Raw genomic sequence first — 12500 nt, forward strand, 5'->3', positions numbered from 1 at the left:
TTCCGTAGTGGGAAGTGAGAAATCCATGGGAGGGCAAAGACCTGTCGGTTGCGGGAAGCCGATTTTTTTTTTTTTTTTTTTTTTTTTTTTTTTCCCGATGTTTTGGTCGCCTCCACGCCTGGCCAGGTCTGTCAGGAACCAACGCGGGAAGCCCGCATTGGGTCCCGGGAATTGAACTCACTACTGTCTGCCCATAGATTCCACGTAACATCATAGATCTAATGCGCACGTTTGCTAATTCCAACATTTATTTATATGTAATATATATATTATCTTGTTATATATTATATACATTACACATTATGTATATATCATGGACTCAGAAATTTACCTTACGAAGAGAGGCTTAGGCATCTTAACTTCCACTCTCTGGAAAGACGCAGAATGCGGGGTGATCTAATAGAAGTGTTCAAGTGGATCAAAGGCTTTAACAAGGGTGATGCAAACAAGGTCATCATATTAAAACAACAGGGCAGGACTCGCAGTAATGGTTATAAACTGGACAAATTTAGATTTAAAAAGAAAATAGCCAAGAATTGGCTCACTAATAGGGTGGTCGACGAATGGAATAAACTTAGTAACCATGTAGTAAGCGCTGAAACTATCAGTTGTCTTAAGAAACGATTATACAACTTTATGGATGGGGATGCAGGTGGTGATGGATACGGAGCTGCCTAGTGTAGGCCTTATGGTCTCTTGCAGTCTCCTTCATTCTTGTGTTCTTATTATATATTACATATAGTATTTCATTTGCAAGTCTGTATTTTGCATTCATTTACCAAATGCTAGCGGTTAACCCGCTTTCACATCACTACATCACGAACAAATGACCAAAATACACGCTTCCTCTGTCATGCAGCCACAAATCATACACTACGCCACCGAAAAATACATTTATCACAAGCACATTACAACCTCAACCCCCTAGGATACATCAAAAAGCAAATGAGGGTCGAAAACGAAAATAAGACATGCATCACACCTGATGCGCAAGTAATTGCAGCCGTGAAAAAAAAAAAAATCGACAACTCACCCAACGAGTGTGCTTGGCCTGTGAGCGATGTCAAGCTTTGTGAGGACCTTACATTGACTTAGATATTCAGGGGACCCTTTGATACGGGATTATGTAGGATATAATCACTTTTGCTAAACATTTCGTGATAATAACTGTCATAATAATAAGACTTGGTAGCTACTCCCAAGCTTTAATCAACTAGAACACCTGGAAATACATTACAAAATATAGTTTACACAATACATATATATAAATATATATATATGTATATATATATATATATATATATATATATATATATATATATATATGCAGAGTCCACTAGGAAAAGCAAAAACACACGGAGTCCTTTTCCTAGTGGACTCTGCATATTTGTGATTCACGTGTGACTTGTGGAATTTGTGCATATATATATATATATATATATATATATATATATATATATATATATATATAATGAACATATAGGACTCATCATATGAGTAGACCACATAATTGAACAAGGGAAGGAAGCAACTTACGAGGAGAGTCATGACTGTTGTTGTTGTTGTTGTCGTTCCCTAGACTGTCTGTCCGAGCAGTCCCGTCTCCCCAAGGAAGGCCACAGCCGAAACTGGGTTTTCCCACAAATCCTTTATAGAGTGTATGTTGTGTTGTTTGCGTGCATGATTGTGTATAATGCAGTCTTCCATTATGTGTTGTATGGTATGGGGTGAAGTGTTACATCCTGGGCAGCTGTTCACAACACGGTCGTCCAGCCTCTTCTGGTAGCTTAGAAGTGCTGGTGGTGACCGCATCGCAGTCTGGCCAAGTGGACTCTGTCCTTTCGTGGGAGAGAGGATTCAGAAGGGTGGATATCAGGGGGTCTGGCATGCAGCAGTGTGTTGTCTTTCAGTGTGTTAATGGAGCGGTGAGTGATATGATTATGAATATGTTTCCGGAGGCTGGTATTTGGTGGTTGTGGAGGAAGAGAAGAGAGTATCTGTGCGTAATAAAGGTCTTTGGGTGTAGGTTTTAATGTTTCTTGGTGTGTGTGGGTGTTCTGCTATGTAGTGTAGCGGGTGTGATGTGTTTGTGGTGGCTGCAGCAAGTGTTTGTGTGCCTCTCATGTCGAGGTGGTCCTTGACTTTGAGGACTTTTATTTCATGGTGTAAATGGTCTGTAGGTGATGTATTTGTGCAGCCTGTAATTGTTTTTAGGGCTTTGTTTTGTATGATTTGAAGGGTGTTGTGGTGTGTCTCACTGAGATTAGGAGCCCATGCAGGACTCGCATAATTCATCACTGAGCGTATGCATTGTTTGTATATTGTTATATTAGTTTCTTTGTTTTGTCCAAATGTTGTTCCAGTGATTGACTTAAGTGCGTTAAGTCTAGGTGTGCATTTGTTTTTTATGTTTGTGAGGTGTTGTTTGAAAGACATGGATGTATCGTATGTTACACCAAGAATTTTCGGTGTGTTTGTGTGTGGTATTAGAGTGTTGTTGATGTAGAGATGAGGTATGTATTTGTGTTCTTTTGTCCAGTTGGTGAGAAGTGTTGCTGTAGATTTGGTTGGAGCTATTTTGAGTCTGTTTGTGATGAACCATATGTTGAGTGTGTCAAGGTAAGGCTGGATTATTTCTGCAGCTTTGTCTGTGTTACGATGTGTGCATGTGATTGTTATGTCGTCTGCGTAGGAAGAGATTTGTATTTCTGAGGTGTTTGGCGTGGGTAAGTCATGCATGTATAGATTAAATAATGTGGGGGATAGAACTGAGCCCTGTGGTACTCCGTTCTTAATGTTTCTGATGTGCGATGATTGGCCATTATATGACACATGAGCATTCCTGCCTGCCAGATAATTGGCCAGCCATCTTTTGGTGTTATTGTGCATGTCTGTGTTATATATTTTATTTGTTAGGTTGTGGCGGGGGATAGCATCAAAAGCTTTACTAATGTCCAATGTTATAAGAAGTGTTCTGTGGTGGGGCCTATCTGAATTGATGCCATCTAAAATTCTTTGTGTGAGGTTTGTCAGAAGAGTGTTTGTGGAGTGTAGTGGCCTAAAACCGTGTTGTGAGTCAGCAAGGGGAATATATGGTGTGACAAGTGTAAGTATTAGGCGTTCAATGACTTTAGAGGGGGTGCAGAGAAGTGTGATTGGGCGGTGCGATGTTGGGATTGTTGGGTCTTTGTTCGGTTTTGGAATGGTGATTATTTTACCATGCTTCCAGATGTCGGGTATAGTGTTGTGTGAATAGCTGTAGTTTGCAATGTTTGTGAGTGCGTGTATACCTTGTGGTCCAATGTGTTTTAGGTGGATGTTGCTTATGTTATCAGGGCCACAGGCAGATGAGTGCTTGAGATTATGCATTATGAGTTTTGTCTGACTGTCTATGAAGGGTGTATAGTCTGAGTCTGTGGGGAAGTCTTTCTTACGTCGAATGGTGCGTCGGTCGTCAGGGTGAGATGTAAGATGGCTCGTCTGTGCAAAATGACGTATGAGTGCGTTTGCTTGTTGTCTGTTTGAGGGTAGATTATCTGTTGTTGTGATTATTGCTGCGTGAGAGCGTGTAGTGTTAGTGTTGGATAGTGTGATGCTGTTGAGTGTTTTGTACAATTTGCTGGTGTTTGTTTTGTGATCAAGTGTATTGATAAAGTTTTGCCAATTTTGTGTTTTTTGTTCATGTATTTTATTGGCAATCACAGTGTTTAGTGTTTGTATTTGGTCTGCTATGTTTTGAGGGATAGGTGTGGGGGTATCGTGTTTAAGTGTGTCACGTTGTCTGATGAGGCCTTGGATTTCTGGTGTGAAGTTGGGGTTGTGTGATTTTCTGTTGCCTCTAGGGATGTATCTCTTGTCTGCATTTTGTATGATTGTATTAAAAGCGTGCACAGCATTGTTTATGTTTGTGATTGGTGTACTGTTAAGTGTTTCAAAATGTTGTTCTGTCTCTTCAGTAAAGGCTTCCCAGTTAGCTCTCTTGTAATTGGTGTAAGTGTGTCTGTGGCCAGCTGGGGTGCATCTTGTTTTGGTGGTGATGATGATTGGAAGGTGGTCAGAGCCAAGGGCTCCGACCACTCTCCATGATGTTGTTGGGGTTAGGCAGGGGGAGCAAAAGGTGATATCAGGAGAGGAGGGAGTGTAGAGGGCTTGGTATGGGATATGTGTATGATTATGCGTGTTGTTCATGATAGTCAATGAGTCGAATTGAGTCTGTATATCAAGCCCTCTGTCTGTGTCAGGGTTGTCGACAAACCAGGCAGACGACTTGGCGTTGAAGTCACCACCCATGATCAGGTTGGGGATTGAGGTTAGTTGGCTGAGTTGAGGTCTGAAGGTGTTTGGAACTGTGGGGGATGATTGGGGGGGAATGTACATGTTAACTATTGTTAGTGTTGAATTGTTGCCTGTGCGGATACGAATGGATTGGGTTTCTGTTGTGTTATCTGTGGTAGGGAGGAGAATTTTGGTTGTGGCACTTGTGTCCACAAAACAGATGGAATGGTGGATCAGGGTGATGAGTCCACCGCCATTGCCGTCAGTCCGGTCTTGTCTGATGGTGGTATAATTATGAAATGATGGTGTTTTGTGTGAGTGTCTTAATTTTGTTTCTTGTAAAATTGCAATGTGTATGTTGTGTTGTTTAAGAAAGTGTTCAAGTTCATGTTTTTTAGTGTTAATACCTTCAATGTTGTGTTGTAATATGTTGATGTTGTGTGTTTTGTATGTGTTGTATGTTGCCGTTTGGGGTTGAGGTTGGGGTGGTGGTGGGGAAGGTGTAGGATCTGGGTCAGAGGGGGGGAAAGGAGAGATCGGGGACAAAGGAAGGGGAGTACTAATCGGGGGTAAGGGCAAAGGGAAATTGGGAGTGGGTAAGGGTGTTGGCTGTGGTTGGGGAGGTGGGATTGGGGTTACTGGAGGGCAGGTAGAACATGTCCAAGTGTATGTGTATTGGTTTGTGTCAGCAAGTGTTGTACAAGTGAGGTGGGCCCAGATTTTGCACATATTGCACTGAACTGAGCCCTTTGTCTGTCTGCTCGAAGTAATGGGTTTAGAGCATGTTGGGCATGTGTATTTTGTGGTGGGCCCAGGATTGCTCTCTACATCTCCGGCTAAAAGTAGAAGAAGAGGGGTGATCGCCGGAAAATGACCCCTCAGTGCAGAAAAAACGTAACATTGTGTGTTGGAAAAAAAGGATTGTGGTACTCCCCCAGGTAGGCGTAGCTCCTCCTTGGGGATCGGTGCCATCTGCGTAGAGCTGATGGCCAGGGGTGGTTGCTGCTGATTGGCCCCCAACTCTTGGGGTTGGGGGGTGGTCCCACGACGTAGACGTTGCAGCTCCAGGACCAGTCATGACTGTTTCTCTAACCGGTCCCAGACAGAATGCGACGACGTAATTAGTCAGCTTCGTCTTTAGTTTACCGAGTATGACGCGCAACCAAAACAAACGACGTAGCCAGACAGACAGAGTATGACGTGCAAAAAAAAAAAAAAAAAAAAAAAAAGAGACAAAGTATTCTATAGGTATCAATCCCATCCGTATCTGTCCGGAGCCTTAGACACACGGGTTGACCTCCGTACTAGAGGTGTTGACGCATTCGTCTCTACGTCAGCCTCTTGATGAAGTTCAGTGTTCTCTGGAACGTCAGGGAGTATAGTAGTATATACAGCCTCTGGTGACGAGGTAGAAGATGGTTCCAGATTTCCAGCAGGAGAGTAGTTCACCTGTCTTTTGGGATAAGGAGCCAAGTCGCGGACAGAAACTGTTGACTCCCGTCCATCCTGATGTCTAATATTAGCATAAGTTGGATTAACATCCAGAAGTTCGACTTGAATAACCAAAGGTTAATTTTTGTTTGCCCTAACGAATCTTCTCAATAATACTGGATCTGGTGTCATTAGCCATGAAGGTCGAGAGCTTCCAGAGGAAGAACGACGTGGAAAACCAAAGAAACGTTCGTGGGGTGTTACATTTGTAGATGTAGACAGAAGGGATCTAAGAGAGTGCAGTACATCAGTAAGTACCAATTCCCAATGTTGATCGGGTAGGTCCCGCGACTTCAGGGCCAGCTGGATTGCCTTCCATATAATACCGTTGAGCCGTTCCACTTGTCCATTGCCGATCGGGTGATATGGGGTAGTTCGGCTCGTAGCAACTCCTTTTTGTAAGAGGTAGGTTTTAACATCCTTGGACATGAACGATGTTCCTAGATCAGAATGAATATAATTAGGCATCCCACATAGGCTAAATACCTGTTCCAGGCATTTGATCACAGTTGTCGTATTCATATTGGGACATGGAGAAGCAAAGGGGAAACGGGAGTATTCATCTACAACAGTAAGTATATAGGGATTACGTGAGGCGGTTGGGAGAAGTCCTTTGAAGTCGATGCTTAACCTCTCCATAGGCTGAGTAGCCTTGATGAGTGTTCCTTCTTGAGGTCTATAGAATCTTGGCTTTACCTCTGCACAAATCTTGCAAGAAGTACAAACCTTCCTGACATCTTCAGTGGAAAAGGGGAGGTTTTTAGATCTCACAAAGTGCAATAAACGAGTCACTCTTGGATGACATAGACCCTCATGTAGTTCAGTGAGAGTAGAAGACGCAGAGACAGTAGAACAAAAGAAGGCTCGAGAGAAGGCACCAGGAACCACATTCTCTTTACCAGGGCGATAATGTACGGTATAACTGAAGGCAGCGAGTTCCATCCGCCACTCCTGGATCTTGGTATTCTTGATCTTTGTGCGTTTCCGGTTATCGAACGCTGGTCAGTAATAAGATCGAAATGTTGTCTAGAAAGGAAGTGGCCCCATTTACGGACAGCTTCAATTGTAGCCATGGCCTCCTTTTCTACAATGTGATAACGTGTTTCGCTTCCTTGTAGAGTCCTAGACATGAAAGCTACTGGTCTCCCACCCTGGTTAAGCACAGCCGAAATAGCTACTTCGGAAGCATCACATTCGACTTCAAAGGGCAAATTTTCATCCACAGAGTATAACATTGTTCTTTCAAGTTCTAACTTGAGCAGACTGAAAGCCTGTAGAGCTTCTTTATCTAAAGGAAACTTCTTTGCACTCGCTAATGGTCTTACTTTGGTTGAAAAATCTTGTATCCATTTGGCATAGTGAGCAAACATACCCAGTGCTCTCATTAAAGATCCCCGACTTGTGGGGGGTGGGAGTTCTTGTAGTGGACGAAGCCTCTCGGGATCAGGTTTTATATTCCCATTTCATACACAGTAACCAAGGATATTAATGGAGCGAACAGACTTAATAGTTTTAGATGTATTGAGGGTTAAATTTCTGTTATTGACGACTTCAAGAAAATGTTGTACATTACGATCGTGTTCTTATTGATTGCGGCCAGCGATAGTTATATTGTCAAGATATGGAAATGCACATTGTAAGTTTTCTTTTTTTTACAAGCTTGTCCATGGTTCGTTGAAAGACAGCTACTCCATTTGTCACTCCGAACGGAACCCTACAAAACTGATATAGGCGTCCATTGGCCTCAAAGGCTGTGTATTTCTTGACCGATTCTTTCAGCGGAATTTGGTGATATGCGCCTTTTAAGTCAGAAGTTGAGAACACATGGTATGTTAATAGTTCATTCACCATAGTGTCTATTCTTGGCAATGGATAAGCGTCTAGCTCTGTGTATAGATTCACAGTTTATGAGTAATCCACACACATCCTTTGCTTATGTCGATTCATTGAGTCCTTCACTATAACAACTTGGGCCTTCCATGGGGATAAGCTACTCTCAATGATACCCTCAGCAAGTAGACTGTTTATTTCCATTTCAATTAATTCTCCGTCATCTTTACTATAACGTCTCGACTTAGTTACTATGGGCTTACAGTTAGGTGACAAATGTTGAAAAAGAGAAGGCTCATCTATAGCAGCAGCCGCCAGAGAACAATACGAGTCAGTATCGGGTAACTTGAGCGTAGGTTTTGGTCCACCATATTCAATGACTATACTCTGGTGCTGTTTTTGGAAATCCTGACCAAGCAGTACCCCACAGCACAAATCTTTCATCAGTGCAAGACGAGTGGAAGGATAAGTTTGTCCATTAAGATGTAGCGTTAAGTCAACAACGACATAACCATGAGAGTTAGTGTGTAATGACTTCTGAGCTTAAGTGACATCTTTACCTGTTCGATGTATTAGAAGTTTCAAGTCCCGTATAATTTCCTCGTCTATGTAAATGTCATCACTGCAGGAATCGACAAGTGCCGATAACTTTCGTCCATTGTCGAGGTGGCCGCTAGATGGAGGCTCTGAGGGAAAGTGGTACCAGAGATGGTGGCAAGGACCGAAGGTTGGGAAGAGTCAAACATAGTAGAGCTACTATGTTTGACTCTGTAGGGGTCTTACCTGAAGGAGCCGGCACCTTGGACATACACACACGAGCGAAATGACCTTGCTTACCACACTTATTACAAGTAGCATTTCGAGCGGGACAAGTAATACGTTTATGGCGTAGTCCTCCACAGAAGTAACACCTACTCTTCATGGATAGGGTAGCTGCCATCACACAATCCTTAGACATAGGTTTATTCTTCACAGTCTCATCCCAAGTCTGAGTACGATCAGGGGTCATCACAGCGGCGCTGTGCACAAACTGAGGAGTTACGGGACCGTAAGAGTTGGCATTGCGTTGAGCTAAGTCTAAAGAATAAGCTTGATCATAAGCAGCCTGTAAATCTAGTCTTATTTTCCAAAAGACGTTGGCGAATCAAAGGCGAGGTTTGACCATTAATAAAGGCATCCCTAATTAACTCTTTCTTGTACTGTTCAGCACTAACTGCCTTTAGGTTACAATCCTTACCTAACTTACGTAGTTCTCTCAAAAACTCATCTAAGGATTCACCGGGCTTTTGTTGACGAGTTGCGAGTAGATGCCTAGCGAATATTTCGTTGGGTGTCTTTACATACAATTTCTGTAGAACAGAAATAGCCGAATCATAATTAGTACATTCCTCAATATATTCATAGACATTATGACTAACACAGTTCACAAGAGTTCTTAGTTTGTCAGGTGCATTTTCTCCACACTCTTGTATGAAGTTGGAGAAGGTTTTATACCAGTGCCTCCACTCTCGCGCTGCAGTTGAGGAGCTGGGGTCGAGATCCAGAGGAGCCGGCTTTAATAGTTTTTCCATGTTCTAGTTTATTAGATTGTCATAGTTATAAGACTTGGTAGCTACTCCCAAGCTTTAATCAACTAGAACACCTGGAAATACATTACAAAATATAGTTTACACAATATACATATATATATATATATATTGAACATATAGGACTCATCATATGAGTAGACCACATAATTGAACAAGGGAAGGAAGCAACTTACGAGGAGAGTCACGACTGTTTCTCTAACCGGTCCCAGACAGAATGCGACGACGTAGCTAATCAGCTTCGTCTTTAGTTTACCGAGTATGACGCGCAACCAAAACAAACGACGTAGCCAGACAGACAGAGTATGACGCGCAAACAAACAAATGATTCGAAGTTCAATGACAAAATATGACAATAACATAGTAATATATCATTCAAATCATCGCTACATTCTGAGAGACTCAACCAGCCATATAAAAACTAGAAAAATATTTTTACATCTTCATTAAGACACATTGTGTAATCATGAATCATATAAACAACTGAGCCATGACAGGATTAACTGTAATTAAGCTCCATTCACACTATCACGATTCTAATCAAATGTTTTGATTTTGAAAAGCTGGAAGACGACTTCGCCTACAGTGTTCTAGACTTCCCTAAGCCTACAGTTCACAATGTGTCTAACATTCGTCTAAGTTTAACTTCTCGCAGTTCGTCATTCAGTTTCCACGTATATGACGCAATGTTGATTTGATATTTGGAGATTCGAAAAATAAAAGATTTTAACCTAAGTCGTTTCCACTCAAACGAACTCGAGTCGTGTATGCGTGACAGGGTCCTACTAAGTATTTCAGCGGCTTTGACCCATCGTTTTTTGCTCATATTTCCGAAATAACCATTCACATCAGCATGATATATTAGCACAGACTAATTCATACCCTGCCCTAATTTTTGACGTTATAGTGCATTTGCAAGGGTATTTAATTACGGCGTTTACTCTTGATATTAAGTGTGTCGTAGCCGACACCCGTGAAGTAAATCGAACAAGTGAAGTTGTGATGTCATCACAAACTACCTCGCTTATCGCAACCAAGGAGGTGTGGGCGGGTGATGTGAGAAGGTCCAGATCGTTCGAAGAAGAGTACTGGTCATCGGACAACTTACATGAAAGTGTGGAACCCGTCATCATCACCATGGACAGCGATGACGAGGATGAACTGTTTATCCATAGTGGTATGGAATGAAATAAAATGCATGTCCAGTTATTATCATAATTTCCCTATCATATGTATAAACTTGTTATTGAATTCCCTTTCCGGGTGCATGGTATTCAATTATTATTACATTTTTTTGTTTTTTTGTTAGAGAGAGAGAGAAAGAGAGAGAGAGAGAGAGAGAGAGAGAGAGAGAGAGAGAGAGAGAGAGAGAGAGGAGGAAGGAAATGGGGAGGAAGGAGGGAAGGGGAGGAGGATGGGATACACGAGGTAGTTTGTGATGACGTCACAACTTCACTTGTTCGATTTACTTCACGGGTGTCGGCTGCGAGACATTTGATGTCAAGAGTAAACGCCGTAAATAAATACACTTGTGAATGCACTATAACATCAAAAATTAGGGCAGGGTGTGAATTAAGCTGTGCTAATATATTATGCTGATGTGAATAGTTATTTCGGAAATATAAACGAAAAACGATGGGTCAAAGCCGCTGAAATACTTAGTAATATGTTCAAATTCCCAGCCCTGTGGAGCCTTTAGTAAACATCTGCGGAGCCCTAGCTGAGAAACACGGGCCTACAAGTCTACTCAAGTACATTTTCTGTGTCTAACGCATGCAAACAGAATTCAAAATCTATTCGAGATATATAGTATTGCTATATGCTACGGTATCAATATGGATAATACGAATATAGGGTGTAGGCTATACGAAGTGCAACGGAAATCTATAGTCTATAAGTAGAATTTGTTTCGTAATGAAACCAGGTGTTTTTTTTTTTTTTTTTTTTTTTTTAATTACCTAAAGCTCTTATCATACTATCATGATTCTCGTCAAATGTTTTGATTCTTAAAAGCTGCAGGACGACTTCGCTTGCGGTATTCTAGACTTCGCTAAAGACAATTCAACAACGTGTCTAATATTCGTATTCTAGGTTTAACGCCTCTTAGTTCGTCATGTAGCTTCTCAACATATGACACAAAAGTAATATGACATTTGGAGATTCATAAAAAAAAAAGTCAACGAAGTCGTTTCTACTCAAACGAACACCTAAGTCGTCTATGTGTGACCGGGGTTTTGCACTCCCAACATTACAAATGCTGGATCACGTGTGGTTAATCAATGCAATTAAAGAACACTGAAAGTAACAAGTGTAAAATATGCGTTATTTAACCATGAGATTAACTAAACCTGCTGTAATAAAAATTGAACTTAACAGATAAATCCTAACAAAAGTAACTAGAGTTCTAAACCTTTATAAAGACTTCAAAGCTCCTCACCCTTGGGCAAGTGTGTACCCGTCACCCTGTGTCATTCTAGCGTTTGCATTGTAGTGTCACACTCACCCTAGTCTCGTCTAAGCTTCTCGATTTAGGATGGAAAATCCTTTCACGGTGGTCTTGAGGGTGTAGAGAACACACAAAAGCTTTTCTATATCAGATTGTCACTATTTCATTGACTCGTTAACGAAGACCTAGATAGTCCGGTCCACCAATTTCGATCACAGACACACAAACACACTAACACACACATTACAAAAGTCACTAATTCGAATGAACGACAGGAGCTAATCTACCAAAGAATGCGGGTGGGAGGGGGTGGGGGCTCATCATCCTGATTGGCTGAGAGCAGTGCCTACTCGATGACCAAATGTAGTGCGTGATTGGGTATCAATCTTTCCATAACAAACTTGGTACCAGAAACGATTTTTTTTTTTTTTTTTTTTTTTTTTTTTCTACGATTGGATAGATGGTGTTGCTTTTTCTTCCTAAAAGTTGTCTGGTTCCATTTGGACCAAACCAAAGCAAACCAAACTTTACATAATTTAACCAAATCAAACCAAACTTAACCAAATCAAACCAAACCTACCTTAACCTAACTTAACCTAACCAAACCAAACCAAACCAAACTAAACTTAACCTGACCTACCGTAACCTAACTTAACCTAACCTATCTTAACCTCACCTAACCGAACCTACCTTAACCTAACCAAACCAAACCAAACCACACCAAACATAACATAACCTAATCTAACTTAACCTAACTAAACCAACCTAACTTATCCTAACCAAACCAACATAACAACCTAACCAAACCTACCTTAACCTACCCTAAACAAAACCATCCCTAACCCAACCTAAACTAGTCTAACCTAACTTAT

The 12500-nt window shown here is 41.4% G+C and overlaps 1 protein-coding gene across 1 annotated transcript in view; it reads right to left on the reverse strand.

The window, feature by feature from the left end:
• Nucleotides 1–9221: 9221 nt before the first annotated feature.
• LOC143022767 (uncharacterized) overlaps nucleotides 9222–12500 on the reverse strand; it is a gene marked incomplete at its 5' end in the record, with an annotated part of 12730 nt that continues 9451 nt past the window's right edge. The window contains one exon of the mRNA XM_076181114.1: nucleotides 9222–9238. Coding sequence (XP_076037229.1) covers nucleotides 9222–9238 — 17 coding nt within the window. The remainder of the gene's footprint in view (nucleotides 9239–12500) is intronic.

Source organism: Oratosquilla oratoria, unplaced genomic scaffold (assembly GCF_046742065.1).
Source record: "Oratosquilla oratoria isolate Oo_2021 unplaced genomic scaffold, ASM4674206v1 SCAFFOLD163, whole genome shotgun sequence".
Taxonomy (NCBI): Eukaryota; Metazoa; Arthropoda; class Malacostraca; order Stomatopoda; family Squillidae; genus Oratosquilla; species Oratosquilla oratoria.